The 26,875-nt window shown below is 29.7% G+C and overlaps 1 protein-coding gene across 1 annotated transcript; it reads right to left on the bottom strand.

Moving 5' to 3' along the window:
- Positions 1-9,373: 9,373 nt before the first annotated feature.
- On the bottom strand, positions 9,374-15,583 carry LOC112788865 (probable E3 ubiquitin-protein ligase ARI7). The gene is made up of 15 exons (XM_025830515.3): positions 14,949-15,583; positions 14,508-14,632; positions 14,215-14,320; positions 14,006-14,096; positions 13,597-13,769; positions 12,749-12,853; positions 12,562-12,650; positions 12,312-12,419; positions 12,044-12,134; positions 11,827-11,916; positions 11,467-11,514; positions 11,104-11,175; positions 10,742-10,841; positions 10,521-10,647; positions 9,374-10,065 (listed from the first exon to the last, which is right to left on the bottom strand). Exons 1-15 carry the CDS (start codon positions 15,123-15,125, stop codon positions 9,792-9,794), a joined length of 1,776 nt encoding a protein of 591 aa, XP_025686300.1. The 5' UTR covers positions 15,126-15,583; the 3' UTR covers positions 9,374-9,791.
- Between the last annotated feature and the right edge of the window lie 11,292 nt (positions 15,584-26,875).

Raw genomic sequence — 26,875 nt, 5'->3', positions numbered from 1 at the left:
TTGATCCAATCTGCACTAAATTCATTAGATCAAATTCGATATTCGCACTTTTTATGTTTGGATCAGATATCAAATATATCCATAAAATAAAAAATATTAAAAAAATTTATTTTTATAAAAAAAAAGTCAATAAATTTTTTGCTTACTTTTTTAAATATATTTACTTCTATCTGATTAGAGTGTGGATCCGATTCGATCCAATCCAATTACAGATCAGATCACATCCTCAAATTACAGATCAGATACGGATAAATACTATGGATTTATATGGATATGATCTAATCTATGAACACCCCTAACTACTACTATAGGTTCAGTATTGCAAAAGAATGCTTCTTTTATTATAAACCATTATAAGATCTTAATTACCATTAAAACAACTTAATTGTCAACAAAGAGATAATACTTGTTGGTCTTTGAAATTATGTTCATATTTCAATGCATAGTTGTAAAAATCAAACTGGATCATCTGGTTTGACTGAAAAACTAATGAACCGGATTAGAACCGGACCTTGGTCCGGTTCAATTTACTCTTTAGACCGTTTAAGGAATAAAACCGGTGTGAACCGGTAAGAACTGGTGCAAACCGGTCTAACCGAACTAGTCTACTTGAAAAAAATTTTAAAGTATCTCCACAAAGTCTCGAACCAAAAACCTTGGAACAAAAGCAACCTCTACTTGCCACTTAGCCATTGCACTTCTAAGTATTATATTTGACAAATACTAATTATACATAAATATCTAATTTAATTTAATTTTTATTTTTTCTATTTTTAAAATTAATTATATTTTAATTATATACCATTATTAATATAAATATAAATTTCACTAAAAATTTATTAATTTACTTGATCTATTTTATTGCTAGTATTGTGATTAAGGTTATTTATTTTGATGTTAGTATTAAAATCTACTGATATTATAGTTAGATGATAGGCTTTGTGAATTAGTTATTTTTTTATTGTGTCAAAATAAGATACTATTATAGTATTAAAATTTTATGGTTTTTTTATATTAGTTATTTTTAGAAGTTGAGACTTGATTCTTCATAAAATGTTAGTGAATATATGTATTTCAAATTTTAATTTTAAGTTTTTAACTATTTTATATTTTATATTTACGTGAGACCGGTTTTATCGGTCCAACTAGTGATTTATCGGTTGAACCAATAAACCAGTGAACCAGTAACTTGACCAGTTCGATCACTGGTTCGGTTCTAATAACTATGTTTCAATTTAATTTCAAAAATTTTGATCTACTCAATTTAGTCTCCCAACTTAATAGTTATGACTCACATTGGTTCCTACTCTTATTTTTGTCACTGTCTCACAAAATCGTTAACGACATGCTGAGATGGTCTAACGACTGCTACATTATAGATTCTAGCGACTATTTGATGTGACAATTGAAACTTTTTACCTTATTTTTTTTAACTAAATACTTAAAACCCTAATATGAGTCACGAATACCAAAGTTAAAAAATCAAACTAAGTAAATTGAGACTTTAAAAATCAGATTAAAGCTCGAATATAACTTCAAAATAGAACTTTAACTTATGTAGTGATTAATTTAAATGAGAATCAAATAAATCAAAATTCAACATAATTTTTATCAATGTTTTCAAATTCAAAATTTCTATACCAAAATTAACTAGGATTTTTCTTTAAATTAAAATTTTAATGAAATAGTGACTTTAATTATCTTAACCAATGTCCTAATTAATTACTTTTATGTCTTAAAAAAATTTTATATGAGAAGAAAATAATTAATTTGTCTACTTTAATAAATAGTTATTTTACTAAAATGAAAGAAACTATTTTTTTAGAATTTTTTAAGAACTAATTAATATTATATATATTTTGTTACACTACATTTAGTTATAAAAAGTTTATTTATTTTTAATACTTATATTAAAAATAAAAAGAAAATTTAAATTAGTGAATCTTAATCTATAATATAATAATAATATAGTAATTATTTTATATATTGTACGAATATAAATTAATTATTTTTTATTTAAAAAAAATTTTAAGAGGTTTTTTTTATGACTAAATTTTAAGAGGTTTGAGTTTGTTATATATATATATATATATATATATATATATATATATATATATTGATGTTAATATATTATCTTTTTGTTTTAATCCAAATTAAATATTTTTTATTATTTTTAGAAAGAAAATCTTTTGAGAAATTTAATAATATGTGACGAAAAATACCAAATAAATTATACAGAAATTAATTAAAACACAGTATGAAAACATCTTTAAAAGACGTTTTAGGCGTCATTATTTGAGTGGCCTCCATGATAAAAATCTATATCCAAATCCAGATAAGAATTGAAAAGGTAAAAGTTACTATCATTAACAAAGATAGAATCACGGTCATATACTACTCTAAAGTCCAATCAAACTATGCATGCATTACCTCATTACTAATCTTAGAAATCAGAGGCACCTCATGAGTTCTTCTTCTTGTTAACCTTCTTCTTGGACTTACTAGAATCTTGGCTCTTACCTGCTTCATGTCCATGGATCATACCATGCAGCTCGAAACCAATGAGGTAGCAAAGATAAGTATCAATGGTGATGAACATTGTCTTCTCATCCATATACACATTGTAATAACAGCACGAGCTTTCTTCACCGTACCAATCTAGCTTCTCTTCTGGCCTCACCACGTCAAAGTGCTTTTCCAGCACTGTCTTCGCCAACTTGTCAAGATTGTACCGCCACAGATCCACCTTCTCCCTTACCTCCTTCATCCCTTCCACCGCCATCGCCCTAAGGTCCAACGCCTTCTTCAGCTCGATCCCGTGGTGCTTCTCCAGCTTTGCCTTCACCTTTTTGATCTCCATTCCTACCGCGATATCCCTAGGGTTTGCGAAGAAGTTGCAGAGGGGCCTAGGGTTTTGCTTCGCTTTGTAAGAGCCGGTTTGTTGGAGAAGAGGGTAGAGGAGGCAGTGAGAGCCAACACAGAGGGAGATGAAGTCGTAGCCGTGGTCCCTGACGCCGCGCTTGGTGTACTTGGTAAATTGGTGCTCGGCGGTTACGCCCACGATGACCGGGGTGTTTTTGGGAGTGGATTTGAGGAGGTTGGTGAGCCACTTGGAGAGCGTTTGGGAAGAGGTGGTGTTAATGCAGAGGATGCGTTAGTTGTCGGCATAAACGGTGTAAGGATAATGGCGGGAAGTGAGGTCGTAAGTCTCGACTTCGGTGATCATGTTGGGTTCAATGCTGATCTCGAGAACCATTGTTGTTAGTGGTTGTAGGATCAGGGTCTTGCAACGGTTGTCGGATCGTCTTCTTGGAGTGGCTGGGGTGGTGGAATCTGCAAAGATACTCTGCAGTCTGAAAGGTATAAAGTATGAAGAATGAGTTTGTACCTAAGGGCCTCTGTCTCTCCTTTATATAGCTTATGATAGTTATCTTATCTTATCTGGCTTATACGACTTTGATAAGTGAAGTATTTGAATTCGAATCATCTTATCAAATATATAGCTGACGAAATATCTTTGCAGATTCCACCACCCCGGCCACTCCAAGAAGACGATCCGACAACCGTTGCAAGTCCCTGATCCTACAACCACTAACAACAATGGTTCTCGAGATCAGCATTGAACCCAGCATGATCACCGAAGTCGAGACTTACGACCTCACTTTCCGCCATTATCCTTACACCGTTTATGCCGACAACCAACGCATCTTCTGCATCAACACCACCTCTTCCCAAACGCTCTCCAAGTGGCTCACAAACCTCCTCAAGTCCACTCCCAAAAACACCCCAGTCATCGTGGGCGTAAACGCCGAGCACCAATTTACCAAGTACACCAAGCGCGGCGTCAAGGACCACGGCTACGACTTCATCTCCCTCTGTGTTGGCTCTCACTGCCTCCTCTACCCTCTCCTCCAACAAGCTGACTCTTACAAAGCGAAGCAAAATCCTAGGCCCCTCTGCGACTTCTTCGCAAACCCTAGGGTTATCGCGGTGGGAATGGAGATCGAAAAGGTGAAGGTAAAGTTGGAGAAGCACCACGGGATCGAGCTGAAGAAGGCATTGGACCTTAGGGCGATGGCGGTGGAAGGGATGAAGGAGGTAGGGGAGAAGGTGGATCTGTGGCGGTACAATCTTGACAAGTTGGCGAAGACAGTGCTGGGGAAGCACTTTGACGTGGTGAGGCCGGAAGAGAAGCTGGACTGGTACGATGAAGAAAGCTCGTGCTGTTATTACAATGTGTATACAGATGAGAAGACAATGTTCATCACCATTGATACTTATCTTTGCTACCTCATTGGTTTCGAGCTGCATGATATGATCCATGGACATGAAGCGGGTAAGAGCCAAGATTATAGTAAGTTCAAGAAGAAGGTTAACAAGAAGAAGAGCTCATGAGGTGCCTTTGATTTCTAAGATTAGTAATGAGGTAATGCATGCATAGTTTGATTAGACTTTAGAGTAGTATATGACCGTGATTCTATCCTTGTTAATAATGATAGTAACTTTTACCCTTTAATTCTTATCTGTATTTGGATATAGATTTTTATCATGGAGGCCACTCAAATAAAGATGCCTAAAACGTCTATTTTTAAAGATGTTTTCATATTGTGTTTTAATTGGTTTCTGTATAATTTATTTGTATTCTTCATCACATATTATTAAATTTCTCAAAAGATTTTCTTTCCAAAAATAATAAAAAATATTTAATTTGGATTAAAACAAAAAAGGTAATAGATTAACATCAATATATATATATATATATATATATATATATATATATATATATATATATATATATATATAACAAGCTCAAACCTCTTAAAATTTAGTCACAAAAAAAAACCTCTTAAAATTTTTATAAATAAAAAAATAATTAATTTATATTCGTACAGTATATAAAATAATTACTACATTATTATTATATTATAGATTAAGATCCACTAATTTAAATTTTCTTTTTATTTTTAATATAAGCATTAGAAATAAATAAAATTTTTATAACTAAATGTAGTGTAACAAAATATATATAATATTAATTAGTTCTTAAAAAATTCTAAAAAAATAGTTTCTTTTATTTTAGTAAAATAACTATTTATTAAAGTAGACAAATTAATTATTTTCTTCTCATATACAATTTTTTTAAGACATAAAAGTAATTAATTAGGATATTGGTTAAGATAATTAAAGTCACTATTTCATTAAATTTTTAATTTAAAAAAAAATCCTAGTTAATTTTGGTATAGAAATTTTGAATTTGAAAACATTGATAAAAATTATGTTGAATTTTGATTTATTTGATTCTCATTTAAATTAATCATCACTACATAAGTTAAAGTTCTATTTTGAAGTTATATTCGAGCTTTAATCTGATTTTTAAAGTTTCAATTTACTTAGTTTGATTTTTTAACTTAGGTATTTGTGACTCATATTAGGGTTTTAAGTGTTTAGTTAAAAAAAGGTAAAAAAATTTCAATTGTCACATCAAATAGTCGCTAGAATGTATAATATAGCAGTCGTTAGTCCATCTCAGCATGTCGTTAACGATTTTGTGAGACAGTGACAAAAATAAGATTAGGAACCAATGTGAGTCATAACTATTAAGTTGGGAGACTAAATTGAGTAAATCGAAATTTTTGAAATTAGATTGAAACATAGTTGTTAGAACCGAACCAGTGATCGAACCGGTCAAGTTACTAGTTCACTGGTTTATTGGTTCAACCGATAAATCACTGGTTGGACCAATAAAACCGATCTCACGTAAATATAAATATAAAATAGTTAAAAACTTAAAATTAAAATTTGAAATACATATCTTCACTAACATTTTATAAAGAATCAAGTCTCAACTTCTAAAAATAACTAATATAAAAAAAGCCATAAAATTTTAATACTACAATAGTATCTTATTTTGACACAATAAAAAATAATTAATTCACAAAGCCTATCATCTAACTATAATATCAGTAGATTTTAATACTAACATCAAAATAAATAACCTTAATCACAATACTAGCAATAAAATAGATCAAGTACATTAATAAATTTTTAGTGAAATTTATATTTATATTAATAATGGTATATAATTAAAATATAATTAATTTTAAAAATAGAAAAAATAAAAATTAAATTAAATTAGATATTTATGTATACTATATAATTAGTATTTGCCAAATATAATACTTAGAAGTGCAATGGCTAAGTGGCAAGTAAAAGTTGTTTTTGCTCCAAGGTTCTTGGTTCGAGACTTTGTGGAGATATTTTAAAAATTTTTTCAAGAAGACCAGTTCGGTTAGATCGGTTTGCACAAGTTCTTACCAGTTCACACCGGTTTTATTCTTTAAACGATCTAAGGAGTAAACCGAACCGGACTATGGTCCAGTTCTAGTCCGATTCACTAGTTTTCCGGTCGAACCAGCTGATCCAGTTTGATTTTTACAACTATGGATTGAAATATGAACATAATTTTAGAGACCAACAAGTATTATCTCTTTGTTGACAATTAAGTTGTTTTAATGGTAATTAAGATCTAATAATGGTTTATAATAAAAGAAGCATTCTTTTGCAATACTGAACCTATAGTAGTAGTTAGGGGTGTTCATAGATTAGATTATATCCATATAAATCCACAATATTTATCCGTATCTGATCTGTAATTTGAGGATGTGATCTGATCTGTAATTGGATTGGATCGAATCGGATCCACACTCTAATCAGATAGAAGTAAATATGTTTAAAAAAGTAAGCAAAAAAAATTATTGACTTTTTTTATAAAAATAAAATTTTTTAATATTTTTTATTTTATGGATATATTTGATATCTGATCCAAACATAAAAAGTGCAAATATCGAATTTGATCTAATGAGTTTAGTGCGGATTGGATCGAAATTTCAGTCATATCCCATCTGTAAACACCCCTAGCAATAATAACTAAAAAATTATAATGATTATATTTTAACTAAGAGGAAGTGCCAAAAAAAAGTACTAAATACAAAAACATTTAATCAAATATTAAAAGACAATTCTACTTTAAAACAATTGGATTTTTTTTGCTCATATATATATATATATATATATATATATATATATATATATAATGTAATAATAATAATAATATGATAATTGTTTTATATATCACACAAATATAAACGTTTTTTTTCTATGATCTTAAGAAAGGTTTTGTAAGTTCCTAACCTTGTTATCGATTTTTGTAGTGTTAGCCCTCATATTATCAATTTGATTTATATATAATTCGGATGATAAATTATTTGGTGACGTGGTTCTTTTTTTTACTGTGATATATACTTGTTTATTATTATTATTATTATTATTATTATTATTATTATTATTATTATTATTATTAAAAAATAACAGGCCAAATTATTGCCATAACATAATAAAAGTATGAAAGTTTATCATTCTTCTCTAATGGAGGAAACAAAATTCTTTTCAATAGTTTATTTAACGTTTAGTAGAATAAAAATAAATTTTATTAGAATAAATTTTAGCACGACTTTAATATTTTTATTCATCATAAAATATTTATAGAATTACTTGTGGATAAATTTTGAAAAAAATAAAAAAATCATGATTTTTAATTTTATTTTTTAATAATATTAATTTTTTACCGTATATCATTATTCAATTATTTTTTAATCATATATAAATAAATTACTCTTAATAAGACTTTTTTTGTGTTATTCAATTATCTTTTTTTAAAAATAATTAATTATTAAAATAGTTAAACTTTTCACAACAAAAATAATTAAAAAATTATGAACGAAAACCATCCTGATAATTTTTTGTATTTTTATTCATATTTTAATATAAACATAAATATAATTTAATTATATTATTTATGAAATGTGACTATAGATGTAGATAAAATTTAGTTATATTAATTATATATAGTTTCATTGTATTGTATTGTTTATAAAGTTATATTATAATTATGACAATAGAATTATTCTTGTATTTTTTTATGTGTGACTAATTAGTGGTGTTAAAACATTACTCTTAATTATAAATAAGGTTTATAATTTAAAAAATCAAAGACTCAATTAAAAAGATACGAAAAAATGATGTTAAAATATTCTAACTCTTTAAAATAAAAATATTTGAAATTCAATTAAAAATTATTTAAAATTTAAACTCAATAAAAATTTATATTCAATGTGTTTTGTATTAAATATATTTAATAACCTATTATATCATATTGGTTGAAATTAGTTTTTATAATGTTAATTTTTTAATAACACTTTATTAGAAAAAACCATCTTTTCATAATTTTTAAAAACTAATTAATATTATATATATTTTGTTACATTACATCTTGTTATAAAAAAAATTATTTATTTCTAATGTTTATATTAAAAATAAAAATAAAATTTAAATTAGTAAATTTTAATCTATAATATAATAATAATATAGTAATTATTTTATATATTATACGAATAAAAATTAATTATTTTTTATTTATAAAAATTTTAAGAGCTTGTTATATATATATATTGATGAATGTGATATATTTTTTATGTAAATAATCTTTTAAAAAAATCTAATAGTTAATCTATTACCTTTTTTGTTATAGTCCAAATTAAATGCTTTTTATTGTTTTTGGAAAGAAAATGTTTTGAGAAATTTAATAATATGTGATGAGGAACACCGAATAAATTATACAGAAACCAATTAAAACACAACATAAAAACATCTTTAAAAAAAGACGTTTTAAGCGTCTTTATCTGAGTGGCCTCCTTGATTAAACACTACAGAGTTAAAGACATTCATGTGCTGTTTTCATATCCTATTTTCTTCCATATTAATTAGTGGAATTACAACTTTATAAACAACATCAATAGTACCTATGCTATAGTCTGAAGTAAGTTGCAATAATTGGGATTTTTTTAATATCATATCCCCATCCAAATAAAATTAAAGTCACACACTAGAACATTTTGTGGCTTACAATTTGAAAAGTTTACTACAGTAAAAATGAACAAAGATTTCTCTCTCTTGGTAGAAAAGCTTAAATAAATATAAAACGTAGTACATGAGAAAATTTATAACTAACTTTATAGTATAAAGCTTAGTCTAAATAATGTTTTACCATAAAAAGAATAGTATAACTAAGGCCAACTTTGAATTCTCTCTGGTAGTGTTGTAAATTAAAATGTTTATAGTTTGATTCTTTGCATTATTAGTTCGTTATCCACTTGTAATTTGAATTTAAAAACCTTGACAATAAACCTTGCTAAGAATACGGCTAAAGTAACATTAATAACCAATGTAAATGTTCCAAACTTAGGTTTTTAGGATAAAGTTAGCAGAATTGTAAAACCAGCCACTAAGTTTAAAATAGAAAAATAAAAAGGTGCAGTGATTCAAAATGATGGGGTATATAGTATTTATTTTCAGTGTCCTGTCATGCTTTCAAGGTAAAAGCTGAGCTATCTCATAAAAAGGTTCCAAGAGATTACTGAAAGAAACCAGGACACAAACAAGCATATTTGTGTTCATCTCCAGCTTCAGTTATGGTATTGATCAGTTATACAAGCCTGTTGCAGAAACCTTGTGCATAAATTAAGATATGTAAAATAACTATATACATCAAATTTGGTACTACTGATAAATAGGAGTGCAAAGAGAGCAACCTCCTGTCCCTGACTTCCTTCATCCGGTCAACCCATTCGATGGCTTCACAAATGGAGCAGTGTGGCAAAGAGGAACTACGCCATTTTGGCTTTTGGTGCTGTGGCCTTGGAAGGAGGCAAGTGTTCAAGGGAGAAACCAAATTTTCATCGGCGTGGTTGATTGCATATCTGGCATACTGTGGCGGATCTGACATTTGCGTAGGTACACTGGTCGCAGCTCCAATGACTATTATCATCGGTCATTCTGCTGGACATGCTGATTCGGAAGTTTCCCCTTCCTCTTCCACCTTTCCCCTTGCTGCTTGGTGACGCGCCTTTTGAGCTTGTCGCTTTGCTGGAGGCTGCCCCATTAGTGTCCACATCAGCTAGACCATTTTCCAAAGCCCTAACTAAATTCTCGAAGTAGTTTTTGGTCACACTGCCAAAAAAATAAAAGGATTAGAAAATCAAATGAAGGCTCGTGCCATTCAAATCCAACAACAGCTTCAAGCCACAAATTTTGGAATCCAGCGACGTGCCACTGAACAAAACTAAAGACATGTTAAAACAAAATTTCTAGACTATATAACCACGCAGTCATCAAAATATAGAGGCAGTAAATGAGGGGGAGAAAACGGCAGCAAAAAACTAGGGACAGAATAGGTATTGGAGCATAATATTGCATTTGGTTGAAGCATATCACATGGTTGTAGCATAAATATTACATCAATATAAATGCAGGTTTTCCATATTCAATCCAACATTCCCTTTACTGTTATTTTCCAAGGGCACAGATAAGGAAGTAATGACTAATTAAAGCACAAGACCATAAGTTAAAACAAAAGTATCAATAAAAATATCAGAAGGCAAATGCATAATAGCGGCTACATGTACCTAGTCAATCCTGCTAGTTTTGTACGAAAGTCATTGAATTCTTTAGATGGCCCATCGGCATTGAGGAACGGTTGTAGTTCCTTTTCGGCACATTGATGAAGTCTCTCGAGACCAGATTCTGCTTCACCTGAAAACAAAAATTACAGTAGGGTATTATTTACGGGAGAAACACGATTTAACACATTTCATTACTAATTGAATTCAAGTTGACAAAAAAAAACCTTGTAAGTACTCAAAGAACTGCTTTTTGGCATGCTCGTGCTCTGGTAAATAGAACCCATACGCATATGTCCATTTCAGCACTCGCCTACACTCAACTATCTGCAAACATGAGATGTAATTAGGGAGCCATCTATTCCAACCTGAAATTTTCTTGCAATTTTGACTGAAGACAGAGAAACTCGTAAATGGCTAAACAACCGTAAAAACATATTAACATTGGAAAAAAATACACATGAAATGAGTTTAAGGAAATAGTGTGACGAGTAACCACATCAACAATTAGCCCAAAGCATCTTATTCATGACAGAGAAAATCCAATACACCCACTTCCCAAAAAATAAAAATAATAATAACAAAATACCTGTAGCCAGGCCTCTGTTATGAACTTTAGCTGTGACTCAGGCTGGCATTGAATGTCACTGAGCCTCTCAATCTGCCAAAACAGGGAGGATTAGCCAACAATTAAGTGATCCCTAGGAACATAATTACTATAGAACCACATAAAAAAGCAAAAACTATCAAGGGAAAAGTAAAAAAATTCTCTGGTGTATTTCAAGGAAAAATAAACAACAATTACATCTTCCAGGATGTTGCTAACATACTTATAAAAATGTAAAATTATATAAAATGCTCTTTCAGTCATCAAGCATTACATAGATACTACAATAAAAAATTTATAAGGAAAACAAGATGGTAAATGAGCACGTATGTATAAATAACTTACATGAACAGTTTGCATCTGGTGTAGATCTGCAAGAGCTTTTTGCCTTGACTGCAGCATTTTGCACATGGTGTATCAATAAAAGATAGATCAACATATTCTAAATAAAGAATATTTAAGATTCTAGATAGATGCTGCCTTGAATGCAGAACACAGTTTAAAATATAGAAAGAACAAATGAAGCAAATGAGAAAAGCATGAATATTTAGACTGAAACATTATGCAACAATAGGATTATGCTTAGTTGCCTACAAAATGGTAGAATTGCAACTTTAAATTATCAATGGAAGAATTCAGAAACAAAGCAAGATCATTTCTAAGATATATGATGCTGAACAGAATTAAGTATGGAGTGGTGCATACAGATTGATTGCTGGCCCATCGCTCATAATAATGAGTGTATCTCTCCAATGAATTCTTTGCCATCTCTCTTCTTCTTTCAGCATCATCATACTTCAAAAGCAACAAAATTTAGTTCATAAATATATTTTCTAAATAGAGGTGGGTAATATACTAATAGTGGGCCAATTGTAGCCTGAAAGTTGAATAAAGAGATGTTGAGTATTTGCGTGTCCCTTACCACTCCTTCCTGTTTAGCTGCTTCATATCGATTGCAAGCATAAAAACCACCGGTTCTTTCACCATGGTCTGACCATGCACCAAGGCATAGCCTATATATATAAAATGTAATAAACTTATAAGTTCATATAAACTCAAATTATTTGAAAATAAGATACTTTATGTTATTCATCTTTACAAAAGACAAGCATGATCCAGATTAATAAAAGAATGACAAATGGAAAAAGAAGAAACAAATCATGCAACAAGAAAGAAAAGAAAACTCATACCAGCAAAATTCAAATTTACATGGTGGTGTGCATGTCATGTGCATGCACCCTTGATTTTTCTCAATTGGTCGTTTGCATTTGGGGCACGGCTTTGAGTTGGCAAGTATCCTGAAAGTGATAATTAAATTAGCAGTAAGCTCAAGCACTCTGTAGATTTTTCCAAAAGGCCAACCGAATCAGCATACGTAGCAAACTTGACCGCCTACAGAAATTTAAATTCGAAGTGAAATCCAAATGAGAGAAACTATACCAGTTCATGTTTTCAGATTCTGCACTGTTCTTCAAAATCCACTTTGAGACAGTGCCACAGTCCACTGGACGATGAGCCTCCTCAGTGCACTGTTGAGAGCCATATACACACAAGTCCTCAAAACAAAAGACATTTTGATAGGAAATACTGTGACATTTCACAAAAAGAAACAATCCAAACAACTTACATTCCAACAAAAGCAATATGAACAGAGGCAAGAGACATCATAATTTCCGCTACCCGCATCAAAAGTAACTGCATATTCACAACCTGGCGCAGGACACCACTTGGACTAGCAAAACAAAGCAAGACAACACAATAAGATTATTACAACTTTACACAGACATTTAAAAGTATATAAACAATAAAAAAAGCTTTAGAAAAAATATAAAGGTTATCATGAAATATGATAACTATTTGACCATCAAGTATAGAATTTAGGAATTCACATCATTGAGCTTGTTTGAAATGCTAGAAACTAGAATTCACTCGAGTTGAATTCTTTTTCTTGCTTTTAAAAATGAATGGTTTGAATTCCTTTGAGAATTCCAATTCCCATTTTTTCCTCATTTATAAATTAGACCAAGAGAGGTCTGATTTCCAAATCAATTCTCACACCCCTCAAACTTAATATGTCAAACGTCAAAAATATCTCTATTTACAATTAATAAAATAACTTTGTCAAGGATAAAATTGTAAAAGAAGAAAATTTAATTCAAATAAGTGTTATTCCAAACTAAAGAATTGAATTCCATTCTATTAATATATTAAAGTCATTTCAAACCATGGAATTGAGTTTCTAATAGAAATGAATTCTTTTCTTAAAGGGAATAGAATCGTTTTCTCATATTAAATGGTTTTCAAACAAGCTCTAAATGTCGCTAACAATTAATTCAAAATGCAAAGAATTATGAAACATAATGAAATGATACAAAGCCAATCTATAGACATGTAGATTTCAACTGCAAGTAATAACAAAAAAAAATATATTTCCTTTTATCATGAACAACCCAAAATTCTGTATCCAGCACATACCTTCTTATTGTCTTCAATATACGACCTAAGAAGGTAGCGAGAATACTTCTGTTTATCTTCATCATATGCTACTCGATTAATCATATCTTGCCCAACAGCAGCACCACATGCGGGATCAGGACATCTCAGCATCAAACATCCAGGGCCATCACTGATGGATGTGCTGATATATCCTAGCATGTCAAATAGAACAGATGTGTAAGATAGAGAGAAAAGAAGAAATTAACCAAGGAATACTAAAGTAAAATGGTTAGATAAAAAAGTCATGAAACAGATCATCAAAAGCAACTTACCACGCTATAGCTACAAAAAAAAATGGATCTAGAAAACTAAGCCAAAGCCAAAATGCAGGCTTTCAGCATAATACCCAGATTATTTCAAATAACAAGATACAGCACACAAGACTTACCCTCCCAGCATGAGAGACAGAAAGGATGACCACAAGAAGCCATCTCTATCTTAGCACGTGGATGATTTTCGAAACAGATGCCGCAAGTAAGCTGGCCAGAGAAGAAGACGGGTCAGAATGAAATACAAATGAAACTGGAGCGAAAGAAGAAAATAAAACACAATCAGAATTATTGACCAATTGTGAAACCCAAACAATCCATATCTCACCTCTCTAGCATCAGCATGCTCAATGATTGGCTTATCCAACAAGCCAACTGCTTTGCGGACTCGATCTTCATCAGCAAACCATGCATCATGCACTTTACTGACACTCCTGTAACACCAGCACACGCCTTACATAAGGATAGAATAAGCAGCAAAGAAATGCAGCATAAGCAAAATATAAATTTTTTCAAACACACAACATGCCGTGATGGATTGTGATCGTAAGCGAATAAATCCAAGTTAAAATGCCAATCAATTCAGGGTTATATAAAACTAAAAAAAACAACTGAATTTACCAATTGTAATGGCGAAGTAATATGCTGGCATCAACTCTTGATATTGAAAGAACTGTAGCTACCCTAGTGATGTCCTCCTCCTGTCTTTGCTGGATATCTGATTCCTTCAAGATGGTAAAATTTTGCTGAAACAAAACAGAGGGTCACCATAAATTAGGGTTTAGCTGTAAACTGTAGCATCATTACAATTTCTATATTTTTCATGAATAAAGGTAATAACTGCGAATCACGCAAAACAATAATCAAGCTACCTAAAATTCAGCTAGTTTCAATAAATGATCACTGCTATGAATCTCGATCACGTGGAAATAAAAAAGAAAAACCCTTTTTCTTTTGTTTTAAATTATTCCATCAAACAACATTCCCCGATATAATTAATACTAATATTCGAGAATCGGAAAACTGAAATTGGGAACGGAATGGGGAAAAGAAAAAAGACACCTCAGGGCGGCGAGACTCGAGCCTTTCGGAATCATCAGCTTCGTCGAAGTAATCATCGGCATCGTCATCGTAGTCGCTGTAGTAATTCAAAGCAGCATCCTCGGTGCCGCCACTGTAGTAATCGTCGTCAAGGGATTCAAGGTCATTGGCGTCATGCATATCCTCCTCGGAGTCCATTTATAATTGGACACAGAAAAAGACACCAAACCAACGAACCCTAAAAGGAAGAAAGTTGGGGGCGAGAAGAGGAACGATCGAAAGGCGGTGGCGCAAGAATGTTGAAAAAGAAGGAAAAGGAAAAATTAGGGCACAAGGAGTTGGGGATTGGGAATTGGAAGAAAGAAGAACAACGAAGAAGAATAAGAATATGTGTTTTTTTTTTGTAATTTTATTTTGGTTTTTGGTGTTTTATTAGTTGTTGTCCCAAACAAGAGGTTTATGGATAGGAAGAAAGAAAAAGAAAAAGAAAAAGAAATAAATAAATAAATAAATAAATAACGATGATGACTTGATAAGAATAATAAATAGAGAGAAAAAAGGTGTAAACGGAAACGGAAAGAGGAAAGAAGAAAGAGGAAAACGTGAAAATTTATAAGCTGAGTAATAGAGTAGGTTGAGAATTGAACTGAAAAAACGTTGAGCAAGTGGGTTAGACGGTTAGTTGTAATTCTAAATTTGATTTCAATTTTACAAAGTCATAAATTTTTAATTGGATGATAATGTAATCCTTTCTTTTATATATAATAGGATAGGATATGATATATGATAAATGATATGATATGATTTAGGATTTGAGAACAATTTAGTTTAAGGGAAAATACAATGAGCCAATAGAATATTTGTACAATATGTACAAGAAGTTTAGGGAGTATTATAAATATAACTATTAGTGTTACATTTTTTCTCAGATGAAATTTTTGGAATGAGTGGTATTATGATATGGTATTAGAGCTCTAGATCTTTTGGGATGAGTGGTTTCATAACTTAAGATGTTTATTATCCCTAGTACTAAGATGGTTATTTTAGATAATATGAATGATCTTTATTTTGTAACTCAATAGCTCATTATACATATTGTACAAATAGTCTATTGACTTCCTACAAGATTCTTAGTTTAATTTTTTTTCTCGATTCCATGAAAGTGGCAAGTGAAATTATTATAATTCTAATTTTATATATCATATTAAACATGAATATAAAAATAAAAAAAATTTATATACAAATCACTAAATTAATTATTATGTATTTATATATAAATACATATTATTTTTATTCATTTTTAATATATATCCTATATTTTAAAATGTCTTTTATACAAATAATTAATTTAATACGATTTTTTTATGCATAAAATGTAATTATTTATTAGTCTCCCTTTGTAAAACAGGGTAACGTCCGTTTAAATTTTCCATATTGTACATCAGAAGAAAAATATCTAGTAGCAGTACTATTATGACTGGCATCACATTAAGAAGAGGTACAACTTTACCCTAATCATCACCAAACGCTCCATGTGTTGGGAACATTGTACAATAAGCTTTAAGCTTTTGTCTGATTTGTGTGTACATATCAAATAAATATGTATCTTTGGGACAATATGATACAAGTCTCCACTCTCCACAGGTATGTCTAAAGATGAGGAGTTTGCAACAGTAGATACTGTTGCTAATTATTAATGTGGTTAGCTTCTAACATTATAGATTCTCTTGCTTTGATGCTTTCTTAGCTTTCTTTACTTTCCTTTTTGTTTTCTCTTCTTCCTTTATTCTTGCATAGGATTAGTCATACAAATTACAAAATTGAATATTACAAGACATATATAGGTTAATTTCCAAGATTTGGAATATATGATGATATGGGTTGATGGTCTAACATGATTTTCTAAAAAATTAGGTATGTTGATTTAATTTTAATTTTAAAAGAACAAATATTTACATTATTATTTTAGTGATAAGAAACTAATCATTTATCATAGTTCACCATCTCTATAGTCAAAATCATCATTTTCAACATTTCCTCATCATTCTACATTCCTAATAATATTAAATAATTTTGAATTAAATATTAAATATAAATAAATACATAATAGTTTAGAAAAAAATTTAAATGTATTAATATATTAGTGTTTTAGTAATTTTTAATCAGTAATCTTAATTATAAAAAATATATATAATATATATAAGATCAATGATTAAAATTCACTTAATACCAATATACCAATATATTTAAAAACTTTTCAATAATTTATTTTTTATTGACGTGGGATGCAGAGAGCAAGTGAAATGTACATGGCATAACACAAGATAGGAGTGAGGCAAATATATCTCTCCTTTTTTTTTTGTGAATTTCTCTCGCTAGATCCAATCCCTACTTTACTCCATTTTTAATTTAAATCCAAAGCAGTTTAACCAATCTATTAGTAATATATTAAAGCAGAATATAAACTAATCTCTAGTTGCATTTTTGACATTCTTAATTTTTATCATTACGCTATATAGAATTTAGTAGTTCTAGATTCATTCTTATATTTTTATTTTTTTTAACTACAATAAAAAACAAAAAAAATTATAAAAATCATCATGAAATCTTCCATTAAAATTATGAAATGTTACAAGGAATAAAATTCAATGTAAATCAATGTAATAAATTTCATCTTAAGTTTTCATTAAATTTTTGAAATATTACACCTTAAAAAATTTAATGTACAATTACTATATCCTACATTAATCTTTAGGTCACATTACAAGAAAAAAAAAAATTCTTAAGATACCACTAAAATTATCATATGTTACAAGAAACTAAAATTAAATATTCAAATTCTTTTAAGATTTCAAAAAAGTTAGAATAATCAATCTACTTTAAATATAATTAAAAATAATAAATGTTTGTACATTTAAATACATATCTTTTATTTTTGTAGTCTTATTGTGTTTTATTTTTTTTTCTTTAAAAAAAATATAAAAAGTAATTTCCAGATTCATTCTTAGTTTCTTAGGTTTCTAACATGATGTCATGCCGGCTTAAGTGACTATAAATTTATTTTTAGCATTTTAGATTTTTATTTTTTATCTTCTATCTTTGTTTTATATCATATGATTCTTATTATTATAGAATTCTTTTTAACCTTAACTTTTCATATTCTCTTATATTTTATTTTTATGTAGATTACATATTGCTTTTAATGTTAATGCTAATTTTTTTTTAATAGATATAAATTTTATTAAAATCTAATTTCATCTCTTCTCTTTTTATATTCATCCCTATAAATGTATGTACATTTAAATACATATTTTTTATTTTTGTAGTCTTAGCATGTTTTATTCTTTTTTCTTAAAAAAATATATATGCAAGATAGTTTTCAAATTTATTCTTAGTTTCTTAGGTTTCTAACATGTTATCATATCAGTTTAAGTGGCTCTAAATTCATTTTTAGCTTTTTAGATTTCTATCTTCTATCTTTGTATTATATCATAGTATTATGATAGGATTTTTTTTAATCTTAACTTTTCATATTATCTTATACTTTATTTTTATGTAGGTTACGTATTGCTTTTAATGTTAATGTTAATGTTATTTCTTTTTAATAGGTATAAATTTGATTAAAATCTAATTTCTTCTCTTCTCCTTTCATATTCATCCCTCATTCTTATATTTACTATATAAATCAATATTCACTTCACACATTTTTTTTATCTCTTTACATAAACTCATACCTCTTTCTCTTACTCCTCCTCCCTCTACATTTTTACTAATTTTTTGCACAATTAAAATTTGGTTGACGAGCATAATTTTTATTTTTATTTTTTAAATTTACTAAGCATATGTATTAGATTATTGTGTGATTGTATTCATTAATTTTTGTACTTCTTTATGTAATTATATTCATAATAAGTTATATAGTGTGTTTGTCGTCTATATATCACTTCTTTTTTTACAACAATTTATATCTTCTTTCAATATCTTTTAGTTGTAATAATATTATTAAAATTACATGTTGTTATGATTCATGAAAATTAAAATTAGAAAATTGAATGTCCTTTTTAATTATTAAAATATTAATAATATTCATACTTGTATTTTATCTAATAGTTTTATCATTGTATTATAGTATTTAATAATATTATTAATAATATTATTTTAATAGTATTCAATCAATAGGACTGAAGGTACAAGAAAACTGTCTTATACATTGCATTTGGATGACATACACACAACAACACATGTGCACTGTTTGTTTTGTAAGACACAAATTCAAAAGAGACACGGTTACACATGATTACCCACAGAGAACATGTATTTTATGTCTAACTAAAATGAAGAGACATGGATATTTAGTTTGAGACACAGATCAAAATTACCCAACTTATATTCACGTTCTTTTTTCTCTTCTCCTCTCTTCTTCCTCTAACCTTTATTGTTACTGCATCTCAACTCCTTCTCTCCAAATCTATTTCATACTCATTCTCCACCATTCCAGATCCATCAAGTAGTTACGCTTTCGAAGCACTTTGTGTTTATCCTCCCCAAGATCGACGTCTCTCTCTTTCTCTGGATCTCTATTTTTTATTCTCTCCTCTTTGACATCACCATCTCTCTGCCGAACGCTGCAGCAGGCACGAAGAAAGTCATCCAACACTGTGATTTGCCTCCGCATCGTCCTTCGCCATCATCGTCATTTTTTTCACCTCCGATGCGTTAACAAACCCTCACCCTCCCTAATTTTATATATGTTTCTGTCTTCTTTTTAATTTTTTTTGTTTTTTAATTTAAATTGTTTAAGTGATATTTAAATTGGAGTTGTTAATTTTATTTATTTGGAATAAGATTGAAAGATCAATAGTGATGATAGTGGTGATAGAAGTCAGTGATGATGGTGGTGATGATAATGGTGGTGTTGAGGTTATTTTGATTTTGGGATAAATTTAACTTTTGAATTAGGTAGACATATTTTGTGTATTATGACTATTATTACTAAACATATTAAAAATGTTGTGTATATGTCTCTATTTTTTTAAAGAATTAAAGTTTTAAAATAAATCACTCATGACTTAGCTCCTACATTTTATGAATACCAACTCAAGAATAAAGTAGTAAAATGTAAATTTATCTATCTATTAGTAATATATTAAAATAGAATTTAACGTAACCATTGTTAATCTTCTAAATTTCTACTATTATACTACGTTAATTTAAATGACTAATTATTAATTAATACATGTTATCTAATTAAAATACTTTTTAATCCTTCTATTTTCTATTTAAAATACTTTTAAATCTTTTTACAAAATAAAAAGATCTGTCACTATTTTTATATTTATTATGCAATAAAAATATCTGTTACTCTATGTTATCCATTGCAACAATAAGAACGTTTATACCACCATAAAAAATAATATCTATATAATCAATCTAGCATTAAATAATAACACAATAAATACTTAACATATTAAATAACTTCTAATATTATCATATAAATATTTTAGTCCAAATATTAAAGCCAAAAAAATAAAACAAGCATCATCAACAAGTAGCAACGCAACAAAAAGGAAAACACCAAAAACAAAAAAAAATTAAGTAGAAAACTATATTAAATAATTTTTTTAAATTTACTACTTAATACATTTTAATCTTTGACAATTTCAAATATACTCATGAATGATTAAATAAAAAATATACTATTATATTATTTATTACAATTATTCAATTAAATCTTTTACATAAATATATATATTTATTTACACAAATTTATAAAATCTAATAAAAAAATATTATGTAAAAATTATAATTCAAATTTTCTCGCATCGCGCGGATATCACTACTACTCAGTACCCTTCATCATTCATTCATTCTTCATCATTCATTCTGGTATTATTGCTCATTTAATCTTTCATGGACACTTTTTTTTTTCTCAATTAACTAATTCACTTTTAATTTTGAAATTATGTGTAAATGTGTGTGTTGGAATCTTGGGGCATGTGGAGCTAACTATTGTGATGCTATTCCTCTTCAGTTCTTTTTTCTTTGAACACTCTTTTAATTTGCATATTCCATTCGTCGAGTGCAATGCTGTATATGCCATCACAATTATCCTTGTTCCCTTCCTCTGTATTTGTTTTAATTTTGTTACTTAATATTATTAATTTTGCAAATTATTATTTATTCTGTTAGTTAAAATTGATTTTTTTTGTGACAGTTAAAATTGATTAGTGTAGGTTGTTGTTTTTAGATATATAAAAAATTGTTAGTAGTAGATTTTGTACTTTTGTTGTCTCTATTGAACTATGAAGTCAATTAGTGCAGCAATACAATTTGATTAAGGTTAATGCTTGTATATATAACAAACTCTACTATTGTATTCATTGAGTTTTATTATTATACAAGTTTAATTTTCAATTCTTTTTTATTTCTCTATTTTTATATTCTTCTCCATGCTCATACACAATTTTAACATGGTACGATGAGTGTGGATGGAGGTACATGAAGATGCCGATTGAAGGATAAGAAACCTGTGCTCTCATTCACAATTTGTTATAATGATTAAAGGAGGATAATGAATTTAACTTCATAGTTGAAGCATTTGTTCGCGATTCTACCTTCGTAAATTTGCTTTTTCCTTTCTTTCGTTTGATCTAAACAATTTATACTTTTCACAAATTTTTGAAATCTCAGCTCATCTTCTTCATCTATTTTATTTTTTCTTCTCTGACGAGAGTTAAGTCATTTCACTACCTCCCCGTATTAGTGAGATAATGGGTTTTCGATTAACGAGATCAAGAGAGAAAGGCTAATCCTATCAAATTCACAATGATGGAAGCAAAAACAAATCCAGCTACTGGATCTACAGGAGGTGCTCCTGCGATAGATATGTAGCAATTCGCAGCGTTCTTCATTCAAGTAGCGTAGATCCAGAGCCAAATCAACAAGACGAATCCAAATCAAGATATTTCAAGCCCCTATTACATACTTCCATTTGAAAATCCAGGTATACCTATTACCAATGTGACTTTTACCGGCTCAAATTACAGTGTATGGAGCAAGGCTATGGTTGATACTCTTACATCTAAGAATAAAATTGAATTTGTTGATGGTACTATTATGAAACTTGGGCAAACTGATCCCAATTTTAAGGCATGGCGACGATGCAACATATATGTAGTTGCTTGAATTAATCTCTCTGTTAGTCCAGACATCTATCATAGTGTTCTTTAGATAATATTGGATATGAATTATTAAGCATCATTATTATTAAGGTGGTCGGTTTAGAGTAGCTGAATTGAATGAGGTACATGTAACAAAGCAAGGGGACATGTCTGTCACTGCATATTTTGCCAAACTAAAAAATATTTAGAAAGAAATTGATCATTTTTAGAACTATACCTATTTGTGATTGTGTAAAATGTAAATGTGGATTACGCATTGTTAGGCAACACAGGAAAGAGAACATAATCACAAAATTTTTACGTGGTCTTGGAGAGCAATATTTCACTATTAAGTCGCAGGTCATGCTCATGAATGACTTGCCTAGTGTGAACAAAATTCTGTCAAAGAGAGACAATTCTTCAGCTTTTATAATGCCTTGGATGCTAAGATTTTGGCCGTCTCTTCTCAATCTAATAGCAAACGAAAAATCAAAGGAGGTTGAAATCAATTTCAAAAAGGGCAAAGCCATAATAAATTCTAGTGTACTCACTATGAAAAATCAGGACACATTGTGGATAATTGCTATAAGAAGCATAGGTATCCACCCAACTTCAAACCTCGATTTGAGAAAAGGACTCATGTCCTTAATTGTGAACCAACCATTAATGGATTTACTCTAGAGCAACGGAAAGTTCTTTTGGCCTTGCTTAGAAGACAAGATGTGGCTCATTCTCACAATGTTAGCCAAACCTCAGGCAAAGCTAATCATTCTCCCTGTAAAGGTAGAATGATACATATTTTACATTTTGATTCTCATGTCAAGACTCTAAATATTTTGACTCAAAAATATAAGTCACGGGTTATCGACACTGGAGCTACTGATCATGTGTCATTTTGGCTTATTTTCAAAATTATTTCAAAAGTTGATCCAATTATTGCCAAATTACCTAATGGAGCACTCATTACCAGCTACATCATGAGTACCATTATGTTTTCTGACAATCTTTTTCTCACTAATGCATTGTTTATTTCTACATTTAGTTTCAAACTCATTTCCATAAACTTATTTCATCTTTACATTACAAAATGAGTTTCACTGACAAGACTTGTGAGATACAGGATTTACACACGTTGAAGATGATTGGTGCAACTAGCAATGTTGATAGTTCGTACATTCTACACAAAGAAGTTAAAGCTCTCCCTCACATCACATCAATTTCTTGCAGCCAATTTCTCAATCTTTGTGGCATGTTAGATTAGGACATCCATCTCATGATAGACTAGTTGAATTACAAAAGGATTTTGAGTTTATTGACTGTACAAAGAATTTGGAACCATGTCATTCATGCCATCTTGACAAACAAAAACGTTTACCCTTTTTTGTTAGTTCTAATGTTGCAGCCAATGTACTTGATTTTATTCATGTTGATATTTGGAAACCTGTTTCCGTTCCTTCATTTACTGGAAAATGCTATTTGCTTACTCTAGTGGATGATTTTTTTCGATTCACTTGGATTTTATTCATGAAAACTAAGGTAGAAGCTTCATCATTGGTTAAGAATTTTGTCATTTTCTATAAAACTCAATTTATTACAATAGTTAAAACAATTCGCATGGATAATGGACCTGAATTTTTAATGCCTAACTTTTACAGTTCTAATGGCATAACTCATCAAAAAACTTGTGTGGAGACACCATAATAGAATAGAATTGTTGAGCAAAAGCATCAACACATTCTCGCTGTAGTTAGAACTATCATGTTTTATGCTCATTTGCGAAAATCTTTTTGGAATTAAAATGTTGCTCGTGCAGTTTACTTGATTAATCGATTGCCCATTCCTTTCTTAAAAGATAAGTCTCCATATCAAATTCTTTATAAGACTTTGTCAAATATTTTCCTTTTCAAAGTCTTGGTTGTTTAGCATATGCTAGCAGTCTTGCAAGACATAGAGGCAATCTAGATCCAAGGGCAATAAAGTGTTTACATCTTGGACTCAGGAAGAGAACAAAGGGTTACTTACTCTTTGATTTACAAACTTGAGAGATTTTCTTATCTCGAGATGTTCAATTTCATGAGAATTATTTTTTGTATTGTCACTCCAATAATTTTAATGATGAAAATTCTTCAAATTCTTCTAGTTCATCTCACAATGCATATCATTTTTTTTATTATGAATTTTTGGAAGGGACTAAGATCCAAATTTTAAACACAGATGATGCAACTTCTCAGCCAACCTTGCATCATCCAAATCTTAGTCATCAAAATGATGATGCATTATCTTAATTAAATGAAAATGAAGAAATTCTACTTATACTGAAATTCATGATCATTTAGAATCAACATCTGTATCATACGAAGAGCTTTTAACTAATAATTCTGTTGTTTTGCCTCAATCCTCCATTATACCTAAAATTGCTCATGTGAGGAGATCAACTAGGCAAACTAAACATCCTGCATACCTTTAGGACTATGAATGTCAAACCATTAACATTGTTCCATCCTCATCACAATTCACTGCTCAAAGGTATCCTCTCTCTAATGCCATGTCTTATACTAGGCTTTTTCCATGCATCTTGCATTTTATGTTGTTATTTAAAATTTAGAGCCTAAAATCTATGAGGATGCAATCATTCAAACTTATTGGCAAGAGGCAATAAAAGCTAAACTAAATGCTTTGGAAGAAAGCAAGTTAACTTCTTTACCAATTGGAAATAGGCTATTGGTTGTAAATGGGTATTTCGCACTAAATATCACTTGGATGATACAGTGGAGTGGCACAAGGCAAGACTTGTTGCCAAAGAATTCACACGAGTGGCTGGTTTTGACTATCAAGACACCTTCAGTCCTGTAGTAAAGCTAGGGACCTTGAGAGTGGTGCTGGCTGTTGTAGCGGTAAAAGGTTGGCACCTTAAACAAATCGATGTCAACATGGCATTTTTGCATGGTGAACTTGATAAAGAGGTCTATATGAAGGTGCCTCCAGGTTTAGAAGCCTCACCAGGTCAAGTTTGCAAGCTTGGAAAATTCTTATATGGATTAAAACAAGCTAGTAATAGACAATGCAATTGTAAGTTCAAATCGGTCTGCTTGAGCTGAAATTCACTCAATGCAAATCGAATTATAACCTATTCACCAAGACCACATCACCTGGATTCATAACAATTCTAGTGTATGTGGATGACTTAATGTTAGTAGGAGATGACCTAAGTGAAATTGAATCAGTCAAGGGTGTTCTTCATGACAGATTTCGGATCAAAGATATGGGAGATATGGGAGACTTGAAGTACTTCCTTGGTTTAGAAGTGGCAAGATCCAAGACAGAAATTGCTTTGTGTCAAAGAAAATATGTCCTTGATTTACTTAAGGAAACATGATTTAAAGATTGCAAATTTGCCACCACTCCTATGAATTATGGAGCAAAACTTAGTAAAGATACTAGAGAATTGCTCACTGATTATAGTCAGTATATAAGGATTATAGGCAAGCTCTTATATCTATCAAATACTAGACCTGATATAAGCTATGTCATTGGAAAGCTAAGCAGTTTTTAGATTGTCCTACTAATGAACACTTGAAGACAGCGTATAGAATGCTGTGTTATGTAAAGAGTTCTCTTGCTGCAGGTCTATTCTTTTCTGCAGATTTTGATTTACACCTTACAGATTTCTCTAATTCTGATTGGGATAGTTATGTTGACTATAGAAGATCAATCTTTACATATTGCTTTATCTATGACCATCATTGGTTACTTGGACGAATAAGAAATAATTAACAGTTGTAACCTCCTCTTCAAAAGCAAAATATCGAACTTTAGCTCTAGCCACCCGAAAAGCTCAATGGTTGAGCTATATTCTTCTAGATCTTGGTATTTCAATCACAAAATCTATTATTTTGTATTGTGATAGTAATTCAGTTATCTACATTGCTATTAATTCTGTGTTTCATAAATGTACAAAACATATCGAAGCTGATTGTCATATTGTCCGTTACAAATTGCAAAAAAAGTTTATCCATCTTCTTCCCATTTTCATCAACAATCAAACTGCTAATATTCTCACAAAACCTCTTCCTTTCGGTGCATGTTACTCTAAACTTGTTCGACCTCTTTTCTCCTAATAATTCAAGTTTACGGGAGGGTGTTACTTAATATTATTATTCTTGCAAATTATTTATTCTGTTAGTTAAAATTTATTAGTATAAATTATTATTTTTGGATATATAAAAGATTATTAGTAGTGAATTTTGTTGTCTTTGTTAAACTATGATAGTTCAGCAATACAATTCTATTAGAATTAGTGCCTGTATATATAGGAAAATATTATAATTGTATTCACTGAGTTTTATTGTTATGCAAGTTTAATTTTCAATTTCTTCTTAGTTTCTCTACTTTTATGTCCTTCTTCGTGCTCATACGCAAATTTAACAAATTTTTTAATTATTATTTATTTATTAGTGATATAGTTTCTAATATGCTACATGGTTTTGTTTTGGAAACTGGAAACAGAGCTTTGCTCTTATTAAGGCTTTCATATAATTAATCAATCATCTCTTCTAATTTAGTAGTTAAAAATGATGTTTATTTATTATTAGTTACTAGGAATTTATATTAGGAGGAAATATAAATAATTTCTATTTCGCCAAACGTACGTAGCCAATATACTTTTAGCTCTAAATTTGTAATACTTGTAAATGATTCTGTGCTGCAAATTTATTTTACACCTTGATTCTCTTGTCCATTCTAGTGTAATCCAAGCAAAAAAAAGTGAAGAGGCTTATAGAGTAATAA

This window comes from Arachis hypogaea, chromosome 3, assembly GCF_003086295.3.
Source record: "Arachis hypogaea cultivar Tifrunner chromosome 3, arahy.Tifrunner.gnm2.J5K5, whole genome shotgun sequence".
Classification (NCBI taxonomy): Eukaryota; Viridiplantae; Streptophyta; class Magnoliopsida; order Fabales; family Fabaceae; genus Arachis; species Arachis hypogaea.
This window is presented reverse-complemented; position numbering and strand designations above follow the sequence as displayed.

What these genes read in the sequence shown, in the direction of transcription:
- LOC112788865 (XM_025830515.3), bottom strand. Translation starts at nt 15,125, where the DNA reads ATGGACTCCGAGGAGGATATGCATGACGCCAATGACCTTGAATCCCTT. An exon ending in TCGAGTCTCGCCGCCCTGAG is followed by an intron (nt 14,633 to 14,948) that starts GTGTCTTTTTTC and finishes GTTTTGTTTCAG; the next exon opens with CAAAATTTTACCATCTTGAA. An exon ending in ATATTGAAGACAATAAGAAG is followed by an intron (nt 12,854 to 13,596) that starts GTATGTGCTGGA and finishes TTGTTTTGCTAG; the next exon opens with TCCAAGTGGTGTCCTGCGCC.